Consider the following 15,536-nt stretch of genomic DNA (forward strand, 5'->3'; position numbering starts at 1 on the left):
CCTGCATGGTTTAGCTTTTAATTACTCTTCAACTACTTAATCTACCTAAAATTTCCATACACTTCACAACTCATGAAGAAACTTTTCAAAAGGAAAAATCAGCTATTACTAAAATCAAGAAACTATTTTTTGACTACTGTAAAACCCAAAGGTTATACACTTGTTTTGATAAGACACTGGCCCTCTGGCTGACACTAATCAAACAACTGTATTCAAAGGCATGGCCAGGTAGGTTCATTATGAACTATATCATCATGTTTCCTGATCAAGGTCCTGATAATTAAGAAACCTGAAAAGTTTTAAAAAGGTATAAAAATTTAATTATTAAGAGTTATTTGATTTTTTTTTTTTTACCATTTTTGCATGTATTTGTACATACACAATACTCCAGGGGCCAGTAACTGCTGGTGCTATTTAGAAGGGTGCCTTGCACACTGCCCCCATCAGTCTTCCTCTTCCCTCTGACCACCCTCCTTGTTGCACACCACGGGGCCCAGGGCCTGACAGAGACCAAACCAGGAGCAGTAAGGTGGGGCTATCCCTCCTCTCACAACCCTGGCCCTCCGAGGGCTTTGGGGGCCTTTGAGGAGGGTGAGTCAGCCTGCAGGGGTAGAAAGGGAGGGAGGGAGACAGATGTTCAGCTTGGGCTTCCCCCTCCCACGTCTCCCCACCCTGAATAAACCACTGATCACTTACAAAACAAAACAAAACAAAAAAACCCAAAATATCCACAACTATGTTCATCTTTCAGTCTTTGAAATATGAAATTTTGTGTAAGGTTTCATGTCAACTGAGGGGAAACAAAGCAAAAGATTACATATATTTGTAACATTTTATAAAATGAAACTTTATGTTAAAATTGTAATTTTAAAGGATATAAAAGAATGTCTGTATATAGCTGAGGTTTTTTAAAAAAGAGGACATGAATAGTGTATATATTCAATATAAATTAGGCATCTCTACAAAGAATGAAAGATGAGATATGAAAACAGTTGTGTTGAAGTGAGAGTGTCTAAAGGAGATTTTCTTCTTTTCAAAATTCAAATTTATTCTTTTTTGTTTATCTTCCTTTAAAATCAACCTATACAGCCAACTGTGTAGCTGCTGACTGATCAGGATGCTTCCTTACAAACTTCAGAAAAGACTCGGATTTTCGTAGCTGGAACAGTTTTAAGCTACTCACCAGCTGAGAGTTCTAAACCACGGCAGGTCGTAAGAGCGATAGACTCTGTAACCTATGGTGATGATCTCATGGAAGCATTTCACTTGGATGCTCAGAACCTGAGACCAAGAGAAAACATAACACACAATTCTCAATATTTACATTTATGCTTAGTCGCGATTTTAAAAATCTTCAGCCTAACCTGCCCACTTTTAGTTATTCTAAGTATCAGCAGCAAAATCTCAGCATTGAACTTCTCTAAAATCAGTGCTGCCCCAAAGGGGTAAGCAAAACAGTGTTTCATTCAAAAAGTTTGAGAGATCATTCCCAGGGTAGGAGGCGGCACTGGAGTTCAGAGTTTGCGGGATACAGTCTGGTTGGTCACAGCCAACTAGGCTTTATCCCTCATTATTGTTTCCTTTCTTGAGGTTGTCCACCTCAAGGTGAATGATCTTTTTGTCTATTTTGTTTCTTGAGTTATCCTAGGAAAATGATCAGCTGTGAAAAGTTTGCTTGTATATATTTATTTTTAACCATGCAACCAGGTATGCTTGCCAAGGATAAAGATGCCGTCAAGACAAATGGCTAAAACATCTTTGCCCAGCTACCCAGGGGCTTCCCACCATGCCAGCTCTCCCACAGCCAGCCACACACATCTCTGATCAACCCAAGCAGAGCTTGCTTGGCAAATTATAAACAAATCCTCCACATTTGCAGCCACACTGGCCTGTCAAGTCAGTCTATGCAATTTCTGTCTGCACAGTGTCCAATACACATGCCTAGTAAAGGGATTTGTATTCGTGAATCCCTTTTTGATGGTCTCTGTAGCAGTCCTTCAAACTGCCGCGTCCACCAGTTTGAGTAAAGGTAATTCCTGAGAATGTAGCATCATATCCAGTGTTTGGTTTAAGTCAATTCCAAGACTCAGAGCAAATGGCAAGTTGAACACTTAGCACTATCAATGAAGAGGTTCCAACCGTTGTGAAAATACTTTTTCAACCTCTAGAAAACATATCCAAGGGCTTGTTTTTGTACAGCCCTGGAACTAAAATGGACTTTATATTTCTAAAAAGTTAAAAACAAAAACAAAGATTATATGACAGAGACATACGTGGCTCCTTAAAGCCCAAAATGTTACCATCTGGTCCTTTACAGAGAAAGCTAACCAAACTGCCGAAGGACGTACTTTGGGATTTCTTTTTAAGATCTCCAGAGAAGCTTTCCCAAACCTACTGCTCAGGATGTTCTTAAGCTATTTTTCCTCACTATACTTATTACATGTCCAATCACATACTGAAAAAATTAGTTGTGTCCCCTCAGCCACATGGTAAGAAAATATTATGCCAAACTACTATAAGCAGTAGTAAATATAATATAAATGTGTTATAATATAAAGACAACAAAATATTTAAATATTGCCCTTCAAATTATCTTTGTATAAATATCAAGCCTTTTTTTTTAACAAAAATAACCATAGAATGGGACAATGCTAAATGTTAAAATGGCAAAACCATGCTATTTATGGAACCAAGGGCTTACAAAATATCAAATGCACTGATGCAATTTCTATGAATACATTTGTTCGAGAACAACCATAACCACTATATATATGGTATTTAACTGAGGGGAGAAAAAAAGCATTTTTGATATCACACAAATATATATATGTGATTGTCACTTATAACTTGCCAGAAGAATTAATATGGAACTGCTAGGGAAATAGAAAACAGGGGATTCAAAGTACTAGAGTAAAAATCCTTAAAACATATGTATGTCTTCCAGGGCTGGGTGATCACACAGAAACTGATACTCCATGCCATAAGTACTGGCAGCAATGCATTGGTAGGACTCTGTTGGCCCAATTAATGTGTTAAGAGCATTAAAAACAACAATTGATAAGCAAATGCCTATTCTGCTGATTACTGAGGATTCAGAGAATAATACGGGGCTTCTGTTCTCAGAGAGGCAGTCTGTTACGGAGAACACACACAACTACAATACCATGTGGAAACAGCCATGTGGACATAAGCACAGGCAGACCCAAAATCTGTGGCGGGGTAGGGATGGGTAGTTGGGGCAAAGGAGGAGGATATGCAGAGTCATGTATGTAGGAGAGGACGAGGATGTGGAGGGAACTACAAGTAGTTCAGAGGTGCTGGAACACAGAGCTGAGGGTGAGAAGTCGAGAGAGTTGAGTCTGGTCACACCATCGCAGGACATAGCATGAAGGACTGCACAAGGGAGTTCGTGCTGATCATGAAAGAACGTGATCAGGTGTGTGTCTAGGGATCACAGGTGGAAAGGACTGACTAGAGAGGCAGGCAAGACATCACTTTCCAGATGAGCGTGGATGAACATCTAACTGGGACAGCGGCAGAGGAGGGTGGAGCACAAGGAATATGAGACACTGAGGAGGTAGAACTGACTGGACTTTGTGGTTGAGGAAACTGGGGGGCTAAGAAGGAGAGGGGAGCACAGAATAACACCAGGAAAGGCTTGGAAAAGTACAGATTTATTCAGAATGGGTGGTGATGGAACAGAAGTGATGGTAATGGATAGGCTGAGTTTGAACTATGGTACCCATGGTTTATCCAAATAAAAGAGCCTATTGTCAATCTGGGGATCTATTTGAAGAAAATAATCCTGCACATGAAAAAGCTTTGCATTCTAATATGTTCAGGGTAATGTTATTCACAAAAAGGAAAAACCAGAATATAACCTGAATGTCTAAAAATAAACACACCGGTTTAAATAACTTAAGCTGTGCTCCATTCTGTTGAGTAGATGAATGTATTAAAGCTGATGGCTGTAAAGACTGTGGAGCAACTCAAAACATTCGATGTGATATTTGTTTAAAAAGAAGGATACAAAATTTTAGTCACATTAGAATTACAATGATAGTTTTTTAAAAGAAAAAAAGATGAAAGGAAATGTCAGTATTAATTGAGTTTTGGTGGCTGATGATAGGATTGGGGTGAGTTTTTAAAATTATATATTTTCCAAAGTAATTCTAATAGACTTTTATAACTCTCACAATGGGAGAAAAATTAAATGTACCATTTAAAAGTAAATTTAAGAATGTGAATTATAACAATTATTATAGGAGTTTCCAGGAAGGGGTGGGGGGACTCTCTTATGATATTTTTTTATATGTTCACACCTGTCTTTAAATCAAAATATGTTTTAGTAACTCCATCACTTAGAAAGTGATTCCAAGCTGTGAACGCAACAATTAAAGCACTATTATGTAGAAGGTTGAAGGAAAAAAAGCTCCTTTTATTTTCAGGAATATGAGTATGAGTTCCATCTTAGAATAGCAGCTATCATTTCCTAGAAGTAAATTTTTAATAAAGCTCTCTTCCATTAGTCATCTTGGAGTGCTGATATTACAAGGTGCACGTACAAGCAAGCTACAATGCGTACTTCTCAAAATAGAAATGATCTATTTATGGTTACGAATGTAAATAAGACTTTAAAATACATAAAAGTCATATCACTTGAGTACCAACAGTGTGGGCATATTTGTACATCCATCCATATTCCCTTAACATAAACATTATAAATACAACACATGTCCATCTGCATGTGTCCCTGTGTGCATGTATGCATGTACACATGCGCACGCAACAAACCTTAAAGAGCACTCACAATTCAAATCCACTTTAACTAGATCTTTAATATTCTTCTATTCTTCTCTGATTAAATTCACCAATCAAAGAAATAACTTGTAATAAAACGGTATTTTCCTTTCATAGAAAAAGAAAAAAGGAAAAAAAAGCCCAAGTACTTCAGGTGGACTTTTGATTTTCTGTTTAAAAAAATCAGAATCCAAATATGCAAGATGTCTTTAAAGGTGTTTTAAATTTTGTAATAAAAGAATGGCTAAAAATTCATCTCTATCCACAAATTCTGACTCAGTTACCACACCAAACAATTCAGCTTGGAGAGCAATGTAATTTACGCACAGAGAACCCACCAAACCAACCTGAGCCAGTGCATCCAGAATACTGGTGTTTTGCAGTATCTTACTTCAAAATTACCTGCTAAGAGGAACCATAAATCAAACTATCCCTAATATTTTAAATGGCTCCTTAATGCTTTACAAATAAATTCCAACTTCTTAACAAAGTACTGCAAGGTCCTCCAAGATATGATTCCTCACTGTGTTTTCACATTTAAAGGCCCCATGCTCAAGAAACGGTATGACCTGCCCTTTCCTGACACACTTGGCCACTGGGACTTTTGCTCACAATCCTCACCCCACCCTGACAGGTCAAGGTCTGCTCAAAGTCCTTTCATCCACAAAGCCTTAGTGAGCTGTCTGCCATCACCTAGTCTCCTCTTCCCCAGGCTCGACCACCATCACACACAGCACTGAAAAGCACTCTACCCACACCCACTCCTGAAATGCCCAGTCTAGGGGCCACTGGTGGTCACTGGCACTGAGAGCCCGCAGTGGGTTCAGACCGAGGGGACTGGCGACTGGAGCCCTTCCCTCAAATCACACCTGGGCGGTGCTCACAGCTGCCCACCTGCATCCTCTAGCCTCACGTTAAGTCAGTCCTATCCATTATCCATTTTTCCTTTGTAAGAAAAAGCTCTTTAGGATCCCAGCAAATTAACAGAACAGAGAAAGTCTTTCACATTCATTTTTTACCTTGATTTCCCAAAGAAGTACAAAATTAACGAGAGCTTGAAAAGAAAAGTGAAAGGGCTTTATGGTGCTTATAAGAGCTGCTTTAATTGGTTTCAGGAGTTGATGGAATTTTTTCTCAATCATGTCTAACTTCACTTTAAAACTTATTCTTTTATAAAAAAAAATAAAAGGAAAGCGATCATATTGCTCATAGCTTATCACTGTGAATAAGAGTGAGCATGGAGAAGGGAAGACAGGCGAGATGGGTAAACCCATTTCTGAGGGCGCCAGAGCAGCCAGACAACAGGGGGACGAGTACGTAAGAGGAGGCTGAACTAACTGAGACGGATGAAGGAAAATAATAAAAAAGAGGGACACCGTGCACTCCCCTGCGAGCAGGCCCTCACCGCTCACCGCCAAACCACGCTCAGCACTCAGGAAGGGCTTGATGAATTTGCTGAACAAAATTTCTCCTTCTTACTTCTACCACTCTGGGCTTCCAATGTTTCACGTCTCCATAGATACCAAGGCTTTTATACACAGGGAATTCTCTGCTGTGATAGCCCTTCCCCCAAGCTCCCCCCTTCACCCCTACTCAGCCTTCAGATCGCACTGCATGTGCTGGGCACTGGATAAAGTCTGAAAGTCTCCCAGCTTTGCTCTCAGGGCATTCTTTTTTTTCAAAATACTTATTACAGTTTGTGAGTATATATCTGATCACTTCCTTAAAATGTAGACAGTAAGCTCCCTGAGGGCAGACACAGGCATCACTCCCCAGAACTAGTGCCTGGCACACAGCAGGTATCTTGAAGCATCTGCTAAATGGATGAATTAAAAGCTTAAAATACTTGTGTGGCTTCATGACTTGTTGGGCTTCCCGTACACAACAAAATCCCAAACTCCCAGAATGGCTTCTGCTCACCTCCCTAGTCCCATCCCTAGACACCTCCACGTGTATAACCCGCAAATCCCCCAACGGAACACAGTCTCTTGTTACCGACACCCCTGCCCCTGATGTTCTCACCTTGGAATGCCCTCCCCTGCTCGGGGCTTCTTTAAGACTCAGGTGTGGCATCACCTCTCCTGGAAGTCTTCCCTCATCTCTCCCTCAGCCTGGATGAGGTAATTTTTTTACCGTGCTCTTCTGAAAGATCTGTCACAGGTCTGATCCTACTCATTTACTATACCATTTATTCATGTGGTTATTTACATGTCTCTGCCATTAGACTGAGTCTGCTGAAGTCGGGGTCTAGCCAGTAGTCAGACCTGCTGTTGAAGTCATGTGTTTGTGTTTCTGTTCTACATTATGCTTGGCACAAGGATGTGTATCTATTATGCATACTTGGTCTCTGCTGAATGGCCACATGGAATGGCCATCTTGCAAATGGGAAAGAACAGTTCAGATCATTTCGTGAACCAGAAGATGCTTAGCGGAACTAAATTTGCTGTTACCACCAACTCTCAAATTACCTTCTTTTTCATGACATGCTCAAATTACTTCAAATCATATCAATACCGGAAAACAAAGAGACACCTGGGCAAAAGTAAAACACTTACAAGAAGCATCAGCATAAAGGATCCCATATAGATGATCAGGAAAAACAACGAAATCATAGTTAGAGTAAGAATTCCACGAATCCACCAGTTTTTCCACCTGCAAAGGAAAAGTTTGAAAAGTTAGCACTGAACGTGTTCTTAAGTCGTTTTGTGTTGTTTCGGTACTGAGTTGCCAAACTTACGGATTTCTCTTAACTATGCTTCAGGAATCCCCTACTTTACAACAAAAACCAACCAAACAGACCAATAGCATTCACTCACGCACTGAGAGCTAAATGAAGTGTAAAGATTATGTTAGCTAAAGAAAGAAACTAGATTGTGTTCAGTGTGAGTAAGGATGAATCACGAGGCTGGGAAGTGGCCAATGGGGATGTGTGCATATTCCGCCGGGGTCATCGGAAGGGCAGGAGGAGCCAGGCGCTCAGCCCTCTCAAAGGACGTCCCTCCTTCAGGGTGGTAGATAAACACCGTAGCGATTCTGAGGTGGTGTAAGCCAGAGAGCACGGCCTTCCAGTGAACAATTAAAGAAAGGACAACAGGGAACTGAAACTGGAGAGCACAGCGATTTCAGGGAAACAAGGAAGGCGCAGGGAGGTCAGCCACGGAGGGGAAGGCCAGATGCAAGGGCACTTCTTTCTGTTGCTCAACGTGTGCTGCCTGCTTTCCTGAGGGACAGAGACTTTAGTAGAAAACTGCTCTCTTCTCCTTGGCCCTCTGCTGGTTCTCAGAGCAGAGCTTCCCTGCTGGGACACCTGGCTGGTTCCCAAGTAGGCTGGGACTTGACCTCCCTCAACCCTTTGCTGTCAGTAAGAGCCTGGGGAGCCCAACTGCTCCCCACCCAGGAGCCTCACACTTTACCCCCAGTGTAGCTTACAAACATTTTCACTCTTCACGTGGCCATGTCATGAAAAATATCAGCAACCACTGTATAAAATATCCCAAATTACTCTACTAATACCTATAGAGGGATGAGGATTTCTGAATCCAAAATTGCCACCTCCTTCTTTCATTCATTCTACACCCATTTTACGTTATATTCGCAGTACAGTTTTTTTTTCAAAGAATTTTCTGATTTCTATTAATTCAAATGATAGCATTTAAGTTACATCAGAAGAGACTTTGATTCAACATCTGGTAACACATATGCACTGTATTCTAAGCACAAGCCCTCATTCTCTTCCCTACAACAGAAATATTAGCTGCTTTCGTCCATATATCAAATACTGATTTACATCCCCTGCTTGCAATCACATAGTCTAGATACTGCTAACTACTCTTCCATAGATATTCCTGTGATCATGTCCTTTCTGCGCTCGAGACCTGAAACACCAATAACATTAAGTCCAAGCTCTTTTATCCAGCTTCCAAGGTTTTTCATGAGGTGGTCAAATTGTACTTACCCGGCTTTATTTCCCTCTACTGTTTAACAAACTATGGAGACTCATACATTTTTCATGAGTCCCTAAGCTTTGGGGCTGAGCTGAAATGAGTGAAGAGTCAAAACTGCTATGGTTGAAAGGTTCCTTTTGGTTTTACAGGTTGAACTCTTTGAGGATGAACAAATGGATTAGGAAACTGGGCTAGGCTGCGGAGCTAGTCAGAGGTAAACAAAGAACCCTAAGCCAGTCTCCTGATAATAATTCAGTCCAGCTTGCATGAACCTCAGAAATGCATTTAGCCCTGCTTTATAACTGATTCTCAGACGGGAGGGTATAGCTCAAATGGTAGAGCACCTGCTTAGCATGAACTAGGTCCTGGGTTCAATCCCCAGTACCTCCACTGAAAAAGTAAAAAAAAATAAATAAAATTAATTACCTCCCCCCTACAAAAAAAAACTTATAAAATAAATAAATAAAACTCTTTCTATAACCGATTCTCAGATGCAGAATTATCCAGAACCTCTTCTAGAGAAAAGGATACTACTCAAGTGTCAGAAATCAGTCCCCAGGTGGGAGCTGCAAGGTCCAAGTGTACCTCTAATGTTAGAGGGCTGGCTTTCCATTTAGAGAATGGTAGCTTCTGAGAACCAGAGATTTAAATAGAGACCTACTTTCTTTTATTATATCAGTGTTATTCCTCCAAGAAAAATTCCCTTTCCCCAACAAGATCAAAGACTTAATTTCCTTATTTTAATTAAAACGTCTCCCCAAATCTCCCAAGAATACCTAATACAAAGTTAAGCACATAAAAGCACATTTTTAACTATAATGGATATATCTTTTTTTAAAAATTGAAATATAGTCAGCTTACAATGTTGTGTCAATTTCTGGTATATAGCATGTTTCAGTCATACATACATATACATATATTTCCTTTCATATTCTTTTCATCATAGGTTATTAAAAGATACTGAATATAGTTCCTTGTGTTATACAGTATAACTTGTTGTTTATTTTATATATAGTAGTTAGTAGCAGATACATCTATTGATACAGTAACCAAAAATTATCTCTTCGGGAAGAAGCACTAATTCAAAACAGACCTTTAATATGCAAAAAAATACCACTGTTACTAAAATCCAGTCTGGTTCCAAATTCAAAATTCTTAATTTCCTACGGTAAAGGAGAAAGCCTTAATTTTGAGTCCAAGTCATCACCTCACAGTACTGTCTTAGATAAAGGAACTCAGAATCAGTAGAGGAGAATTTCATTCAAGTCTCATGTCTCCAGGACCTATACGAACTAGAAATGAGATTTCTAAAAAGTATATAATTAAACAGTGTCCTTAAAAGTGATTATCTAATGTGGTTACACATTTATTGCTCAAACCAATTATGTGATGCACAATATTTTACTGTTACTCAACTCTTGAATGTTTTTTATTTCAAAAATAATGACAAAATTAAAAAAAGATACATTTTCTTAGTGGCACAAACATAAATCATCAAAGACCTGGGTCGGCAAAAGCACTTGAATCAAGAAAAAGGACACAGAGGCACTCCTCAAGAATACACAAGAACTTGGTGGGCCATCTAGCAAAGAGCAAGATTTTTGAGGAAGTCCATCTACCAGCCTTAGGAGGAAACGGACAGGAAGGTGCAAGGTTCCCAGAGAGAAGGAAGACGGCATCACAGAGTACAAGAGCATCAGTAAGGCTATGCCTGGCTATGTCCACAGTTTTCCAATCTCAGCCCTAGTAACACTTGGGCCAGATAATTCTTTGCTGTGAAGGGCTGTTCTGTGTACTGCAGGATGTTCCCTGACCTCTACCCACTAGGTGCCAGCAGCGCCGTCTCTTGTTGTGATAACCTAATATATCCCCAGATGTTGCCCCATGTTCACTGGCTGGGGGAAGGTGCAAAATCCAGGGCACCACCCCTGGAGGGAACTACTAAACTAGACTCATTGCTGAAGAAGCCCTTCATTAAAGGATAGAGCTAGACTTCACAGGCTGATAAATATTCATTTCCACAGACTCATACACATGTCAATAAACAGACTGGGACAACTTGCCAGGTGACTGAAGTCCTTTCAAGCCCATTCCAATTTCAACAACTTACTCTCTTTCTGGCATTATATATTAGAGCCTTAAAAATGAACATAAATCTTGACCAAGCAATGTTACTTTTAAAATTTTATCCTAAAAGATAAATTATGGACACTAAATAAAAGTTAGCTATACAGAAAGAAGTTTAAAGCAGAGTTGGCTTTAATTGTGAAAATTTAGAAATAAACTAAATGCCCAGCAATACTTGTTTAGTTAAATAAATTGAACTATAGCCATATAAAGGAATATATCATATTTACATATATTTAAGGATGTTGTGTCTAATACCATGGAATGAAAATAAAAATAACAAGGTAGAAAACAGTACGATGCTCTTTTTTACATTTTACACACAGACACACACACACACACACACACACACACACATACACAATGCAAAAGAAAAAAGTTTCAAAGATAAACAACACAGATTTTTAAATATCAGTGTCTTGGTATGAGGATTATAGGGTTTTCTTCTGCAATCTATGTAACTTTCTTACATAATTATTATTTTTACTCCTATGCATCTACAGCTTCTAAGTGTTTGCAAGGCAGACTATTCGGGGTATTCGGCTAAAATGTGTAAGATATAGATTTTGAAACATAAACACAACCTTTACGGAGAAGTTTCTTTAAAAGATTGAAACTAGTCATATATTATCTGCTATTTATTTTTTAAAACCAAGGCTTTCATAACTAGAGCACAATGACTAAGTTCAGAATGTGGCTCTATCACTTACCAGCTACGTGACCCTTGATAAATAACATTTCTGTGCTTCAGTTTCCCCACTTATACAACAGGTATATTACCATACCTGTGTAACAGGATTGCCTTGGAAATAAGTTAGTCAATACATGTAAAGTGCTTGGAGCAGCACTCAGCAAATATATATGATCAATAAATTCCTGTTACTACTACTTGCTATTGTTACTTTACACCAGAAAAAAAAATCAAAGAAAATCTTGTTATGAATGATACATAGGAATACTGCATCATTCTTACATAACCTCAGTATGAAAAAAATTCAGATCTGAGATAGACCAGGTTAGATTTTAAAGCAAAGGTACATCTGTGAACTAGGTCATGAAAACAACTGGGACCGAGAACTATTAAAATAATAATCAGGCTTTTAATAATAGCAAAAATTTATTCTATTGGTTAAAAATATGAAAACTTTAAACTAATTTATTCTATTATGGTTATCTTCTAGGAAATTAAAAATCAGAAAAGCTCTTATTATATTTATTATCCATGACTAATTCAAACTCCAAATTAGTAATCCAGAATTTTTTTGTTCTGTTTGATAACATAGAACAGTTATTAAACAGAAAAGAAATCAACAGGATATCACACACAGTAATGTCAAAAACGGATTCATTACATTTTGCAGCAGCTGAAACAGGCGTCTGTGTGTCTCTTGGGGGTACAAAATGGTAAAGGGTTGTGAAGTTTTGGACAATGATTTAAACCTCAGCTAAAAGAAAAAATTATCTATTTCCATCTGGCATCTGAAAAACAGGGAACAGAGAATATAGAATGTTCTTTATTAGATATTCCAGTACCATTAAAAGGCAATCTGATGTGGTAAATGGATCACTGCCTTCAGAAACTTGCCAGACTGGGGCAGGAATGCCAGGTCCACATCTTACTAGCTATGTAACCTTCTCTAGTTAACCCATAGACTTGGTTTTCTCATACTTAACATTTTAAGGATTAATGAAAGGATGTACATCAAGCATCTAATAGCATGCCTCATTTATGATGAAAAAGCATAAAGCCTTCTCTCTCATAGCTCTAAAACTTAAAAAAGGTGAAAGTTATTATACTGAACATGGTCCAGGGTAACTTCTCAGCTTATCTTGTACACCCATTATATTCACCTTCAACCAATCATACCTTGAAGACAAACCAGACAGAGCTCTCTTGAGGATCTCAGGGGTTCTATCTGAGGATGGTGGAATTTCTGGAATATCAGAATCTGTTCTGGAATCCAAATCTCCATATCTGTCATCAATATCTGTTTCCTAAAATTAAAGGAAAAATAAAATCACTTTGCAAAATAAAAGGAAGAAAAGCACATGCTTGTCAATGCATTTATTTATTGCTCAGTGTGTAAACTCTCAGTTACATAACTTAAAACAAAGAAATAACTATTAATTTATCTTGAATATTCAAGCATGGTTGTATATCCTAGTTAGAAGAGTTTGATTACCTTTGCTAAAATCTATCAATATAAAGGATTAATTTAAACAAAAGACACAAAAGAAGAATGCCTATATTATCTAAATCAGAAATTTACCACAGAATCAAATGTGTTTTGTTTTGCAACTTAACAGAGAACATGATGTTAACTTCATGTAGATTCTGATCAACTGCACACAGTCCCTTTTTTGTATTATTTGATTACAATTAAAGCATCAACAACAGGAGTAATATATTACACTGGCATAGCATTTCTCTGTGTATGTGTATACATATATTCAGCATTTAAACTTCCATCATTTTTATTAGATCCTCAAGAGAGAAGCTCAGCCAAGATGGAGGAGTAGAAAGACCCTGAGATCATCTCCTTTCGTGGGCACACCAAAATTACACCTATTTACAGGACGACTCTTAATGAGGAAGAGAGGCATCTACTAGAAAAGATTGTCTACAACTAAAGATACAAAGAAGAAACCACAAGAAGATGGGGGAGGGACAGAGTTGTGCTACAGTCGAGACCTATACCTCCTGGTGGGTAACCCACAAACAGGAGAATAATTACAATCATAGAGGTTCTCTCCTAGGAATGAGGGGTCTGAGCTTCATATCAGGAAACCAGCCCGGGGAGCACTAAATGGGGAAAATGAGCCTCTAGAATGTTTGACTTTGAAGGCCAGCAGGGTTTACTTTTGGGAGACCCAGAGGGCTGTGGGAAATAGAGACTCCACTCTTAAAGGGCGCACAGAAAAATCTCACAAACTCTGGGACTCAGGACAGAAGCAGTAATTTGATAGGAGCCTGGGTCAGATCTTCCTGCTAATGTTGGCAGGTCTCCAGCAGAGGCAGGAGTCAACTGGACCTCACCCCGGGGTCATGGACATTGACAGCACCCATGCTGGGGAGCTTGTTCCACCACACAGACACTGATGTGGCAAGCACCGACCTGGAATTCTCCCTCTGGCTTAGTCTTGGGACACTACCCCACTTCCCACCCACCAGCAGGTAGGCTGCCTAAGAACCCCTGAGCCAACAGCTACCCCTGGACATGGCCCTTTCCACCAGAGGGCCAAGGACCCAGCCCCAGACACCAATGCCTCGGCATTGGACTTGGAATCCACGGGCCCTGCAGCCAGAGACCCTGAGACCCAGCTCCACCCATCAGTGGGCAGGCACTAGCCCCAGAACCAAGAACCCCAAGGGCTTAGGCCATGCCCACCAGCAAATTAGGCAAAATGAGGCAATAGAGAACAGCTTTCAAACAAAGGAACAAGATAAAACCCCAGAAGAACTAAGTGAAGCGGAGATAGGCAATCTATGCAAGAAAGAGTTCAGGATAATGATCATGAAGATGATCAAAGAACTCTGGAGAAGCAAGGATGAACAGAATGAGAAGTTAGAAGTTTCTAACAAAGAGTTGGAAAATGTAAAGAACCACCAAACAAAGATGAAGAATACAATAACTGAAATGAAAAAAGCACTAGAAGATTCAGTGATACAGAGGAATGGACCAGTGAATTGGAAGACAAAATGGTGGGAATCACTGAAGTGAACAGAAAAAAGAAAAAAAAAAAAAAAAAAAGAAGTGAGGACAGTTTAAAAGAGCTTCACTTCAACATCTAGTGTACTAACATTGGAATTATAGGGGTCCCAGAAGGAGAAGAAATAAAGAAAGTGGCAGAGAATATATTGGAAGACACAAGAGCTGAAAACTTCCCTAACCTAGGAAAGGAAACAGGTATCCAGGTCCAGAAAGCACAGAGTCCCAAACAGGATCAACCCAAAGAGGACCACACCAAGATACATTATAATTTAAGTGACAAAAATTAAAGATAGAGAATATTAAAAAGCAGCAAGGGAAAAGCAACAGTGAGTTTTGTACAAGGAAACTCCCACAAGGCTACCAGCTGATTTCTCAGCAGAAACTCTTCAGGACAGAAGGTAGTATGATATATTTAAAATGACGAAAGGGGAAAACCTACAACCAAGAATATTCTATCGGGAAAGGCTTTCATTTAGATTTAATGGAGAGGCCAAAAGTTTCACAGACAAGAAAACGCTAGCAAGAGTTCAGCACCACCAAACCAGCTATGCAACAGATGTTAAAGGGACTTCTCTAAGGGAAAAAGGAAAGGCCACAACCAGAAACATGAAAACCATGAGAGGAAAGAGCTCACTGGTAAAGGCAAATATACAGTAGAGGTAGTAAACAAACCACGTACAAAGCTAGTAGGAAGGTTAAAAGACAAAAGTAGTAGAATCATCTCTCTCTGCAATAAATAGTCAAGTGATACACAAAAGATGTAAAGCAGTAACTACGAGGGGAGGAAAGTACAAATGCAGGGTTGTTAAATTAAGGTTGTTGAAATTAAGAGATCAGCAACTTAAAACAATCACTTATATATATAGATAGCTGTGTATAAACTCATAGTAACCACAAACCAAAAATCTATACTAGATACACACAAAAAAGAGAAAGGAACCCAAACATAGCA

The 15,536-nt window shown here is 39.1% G+C and overlaps 1 protein-coding gene across 1 annotated transcript in view; it reads right to left on the reverse strand.

Moving 5' to 3' along the window:
- Window positions 1-15,536, reverse strand: part of CDS1 (CDP-diacylglycerol synthase 1) — a 65,341-nt gene that overhangs the window by 33,897 nt on the left and 15,908 nt on the right. The window contains exons 2-4 of the mRNA XM_032498864.1: window positions 12,739-12,866; window positions 7,356-7,452; window positions 1,184-1,281 (exon numbers count right to left, since the gene is read on the reverse strand). Of these exons, the coding sequence (XP_032354755.1) occupies window positions 1,184-1,281; window positions 7,356-7,452; window positions 12,739-12,866 (323 nt within the window). The remainder of the gene's footprint in view (window positions 1-1,183; window positions 1,282-7,355; window positions 7,453-12,738; window positions 12,867-15,536) is intronic.

Source organism: Camelus ferus, chromosome 2, assembly GCF_009834535.1.
Source record: "Camelus ferus isolate YT-003-E chromosome 2, BCGSAC_Cfer_1.0, whole genome shotgun sequence".
Taxonomy (NCBI): domain Eukaryota; kingdom Metazoa; phylum Chordata; class Mammalia; order Artiodactyla; family Camelidae; genus Camelus; species Camelus ferus.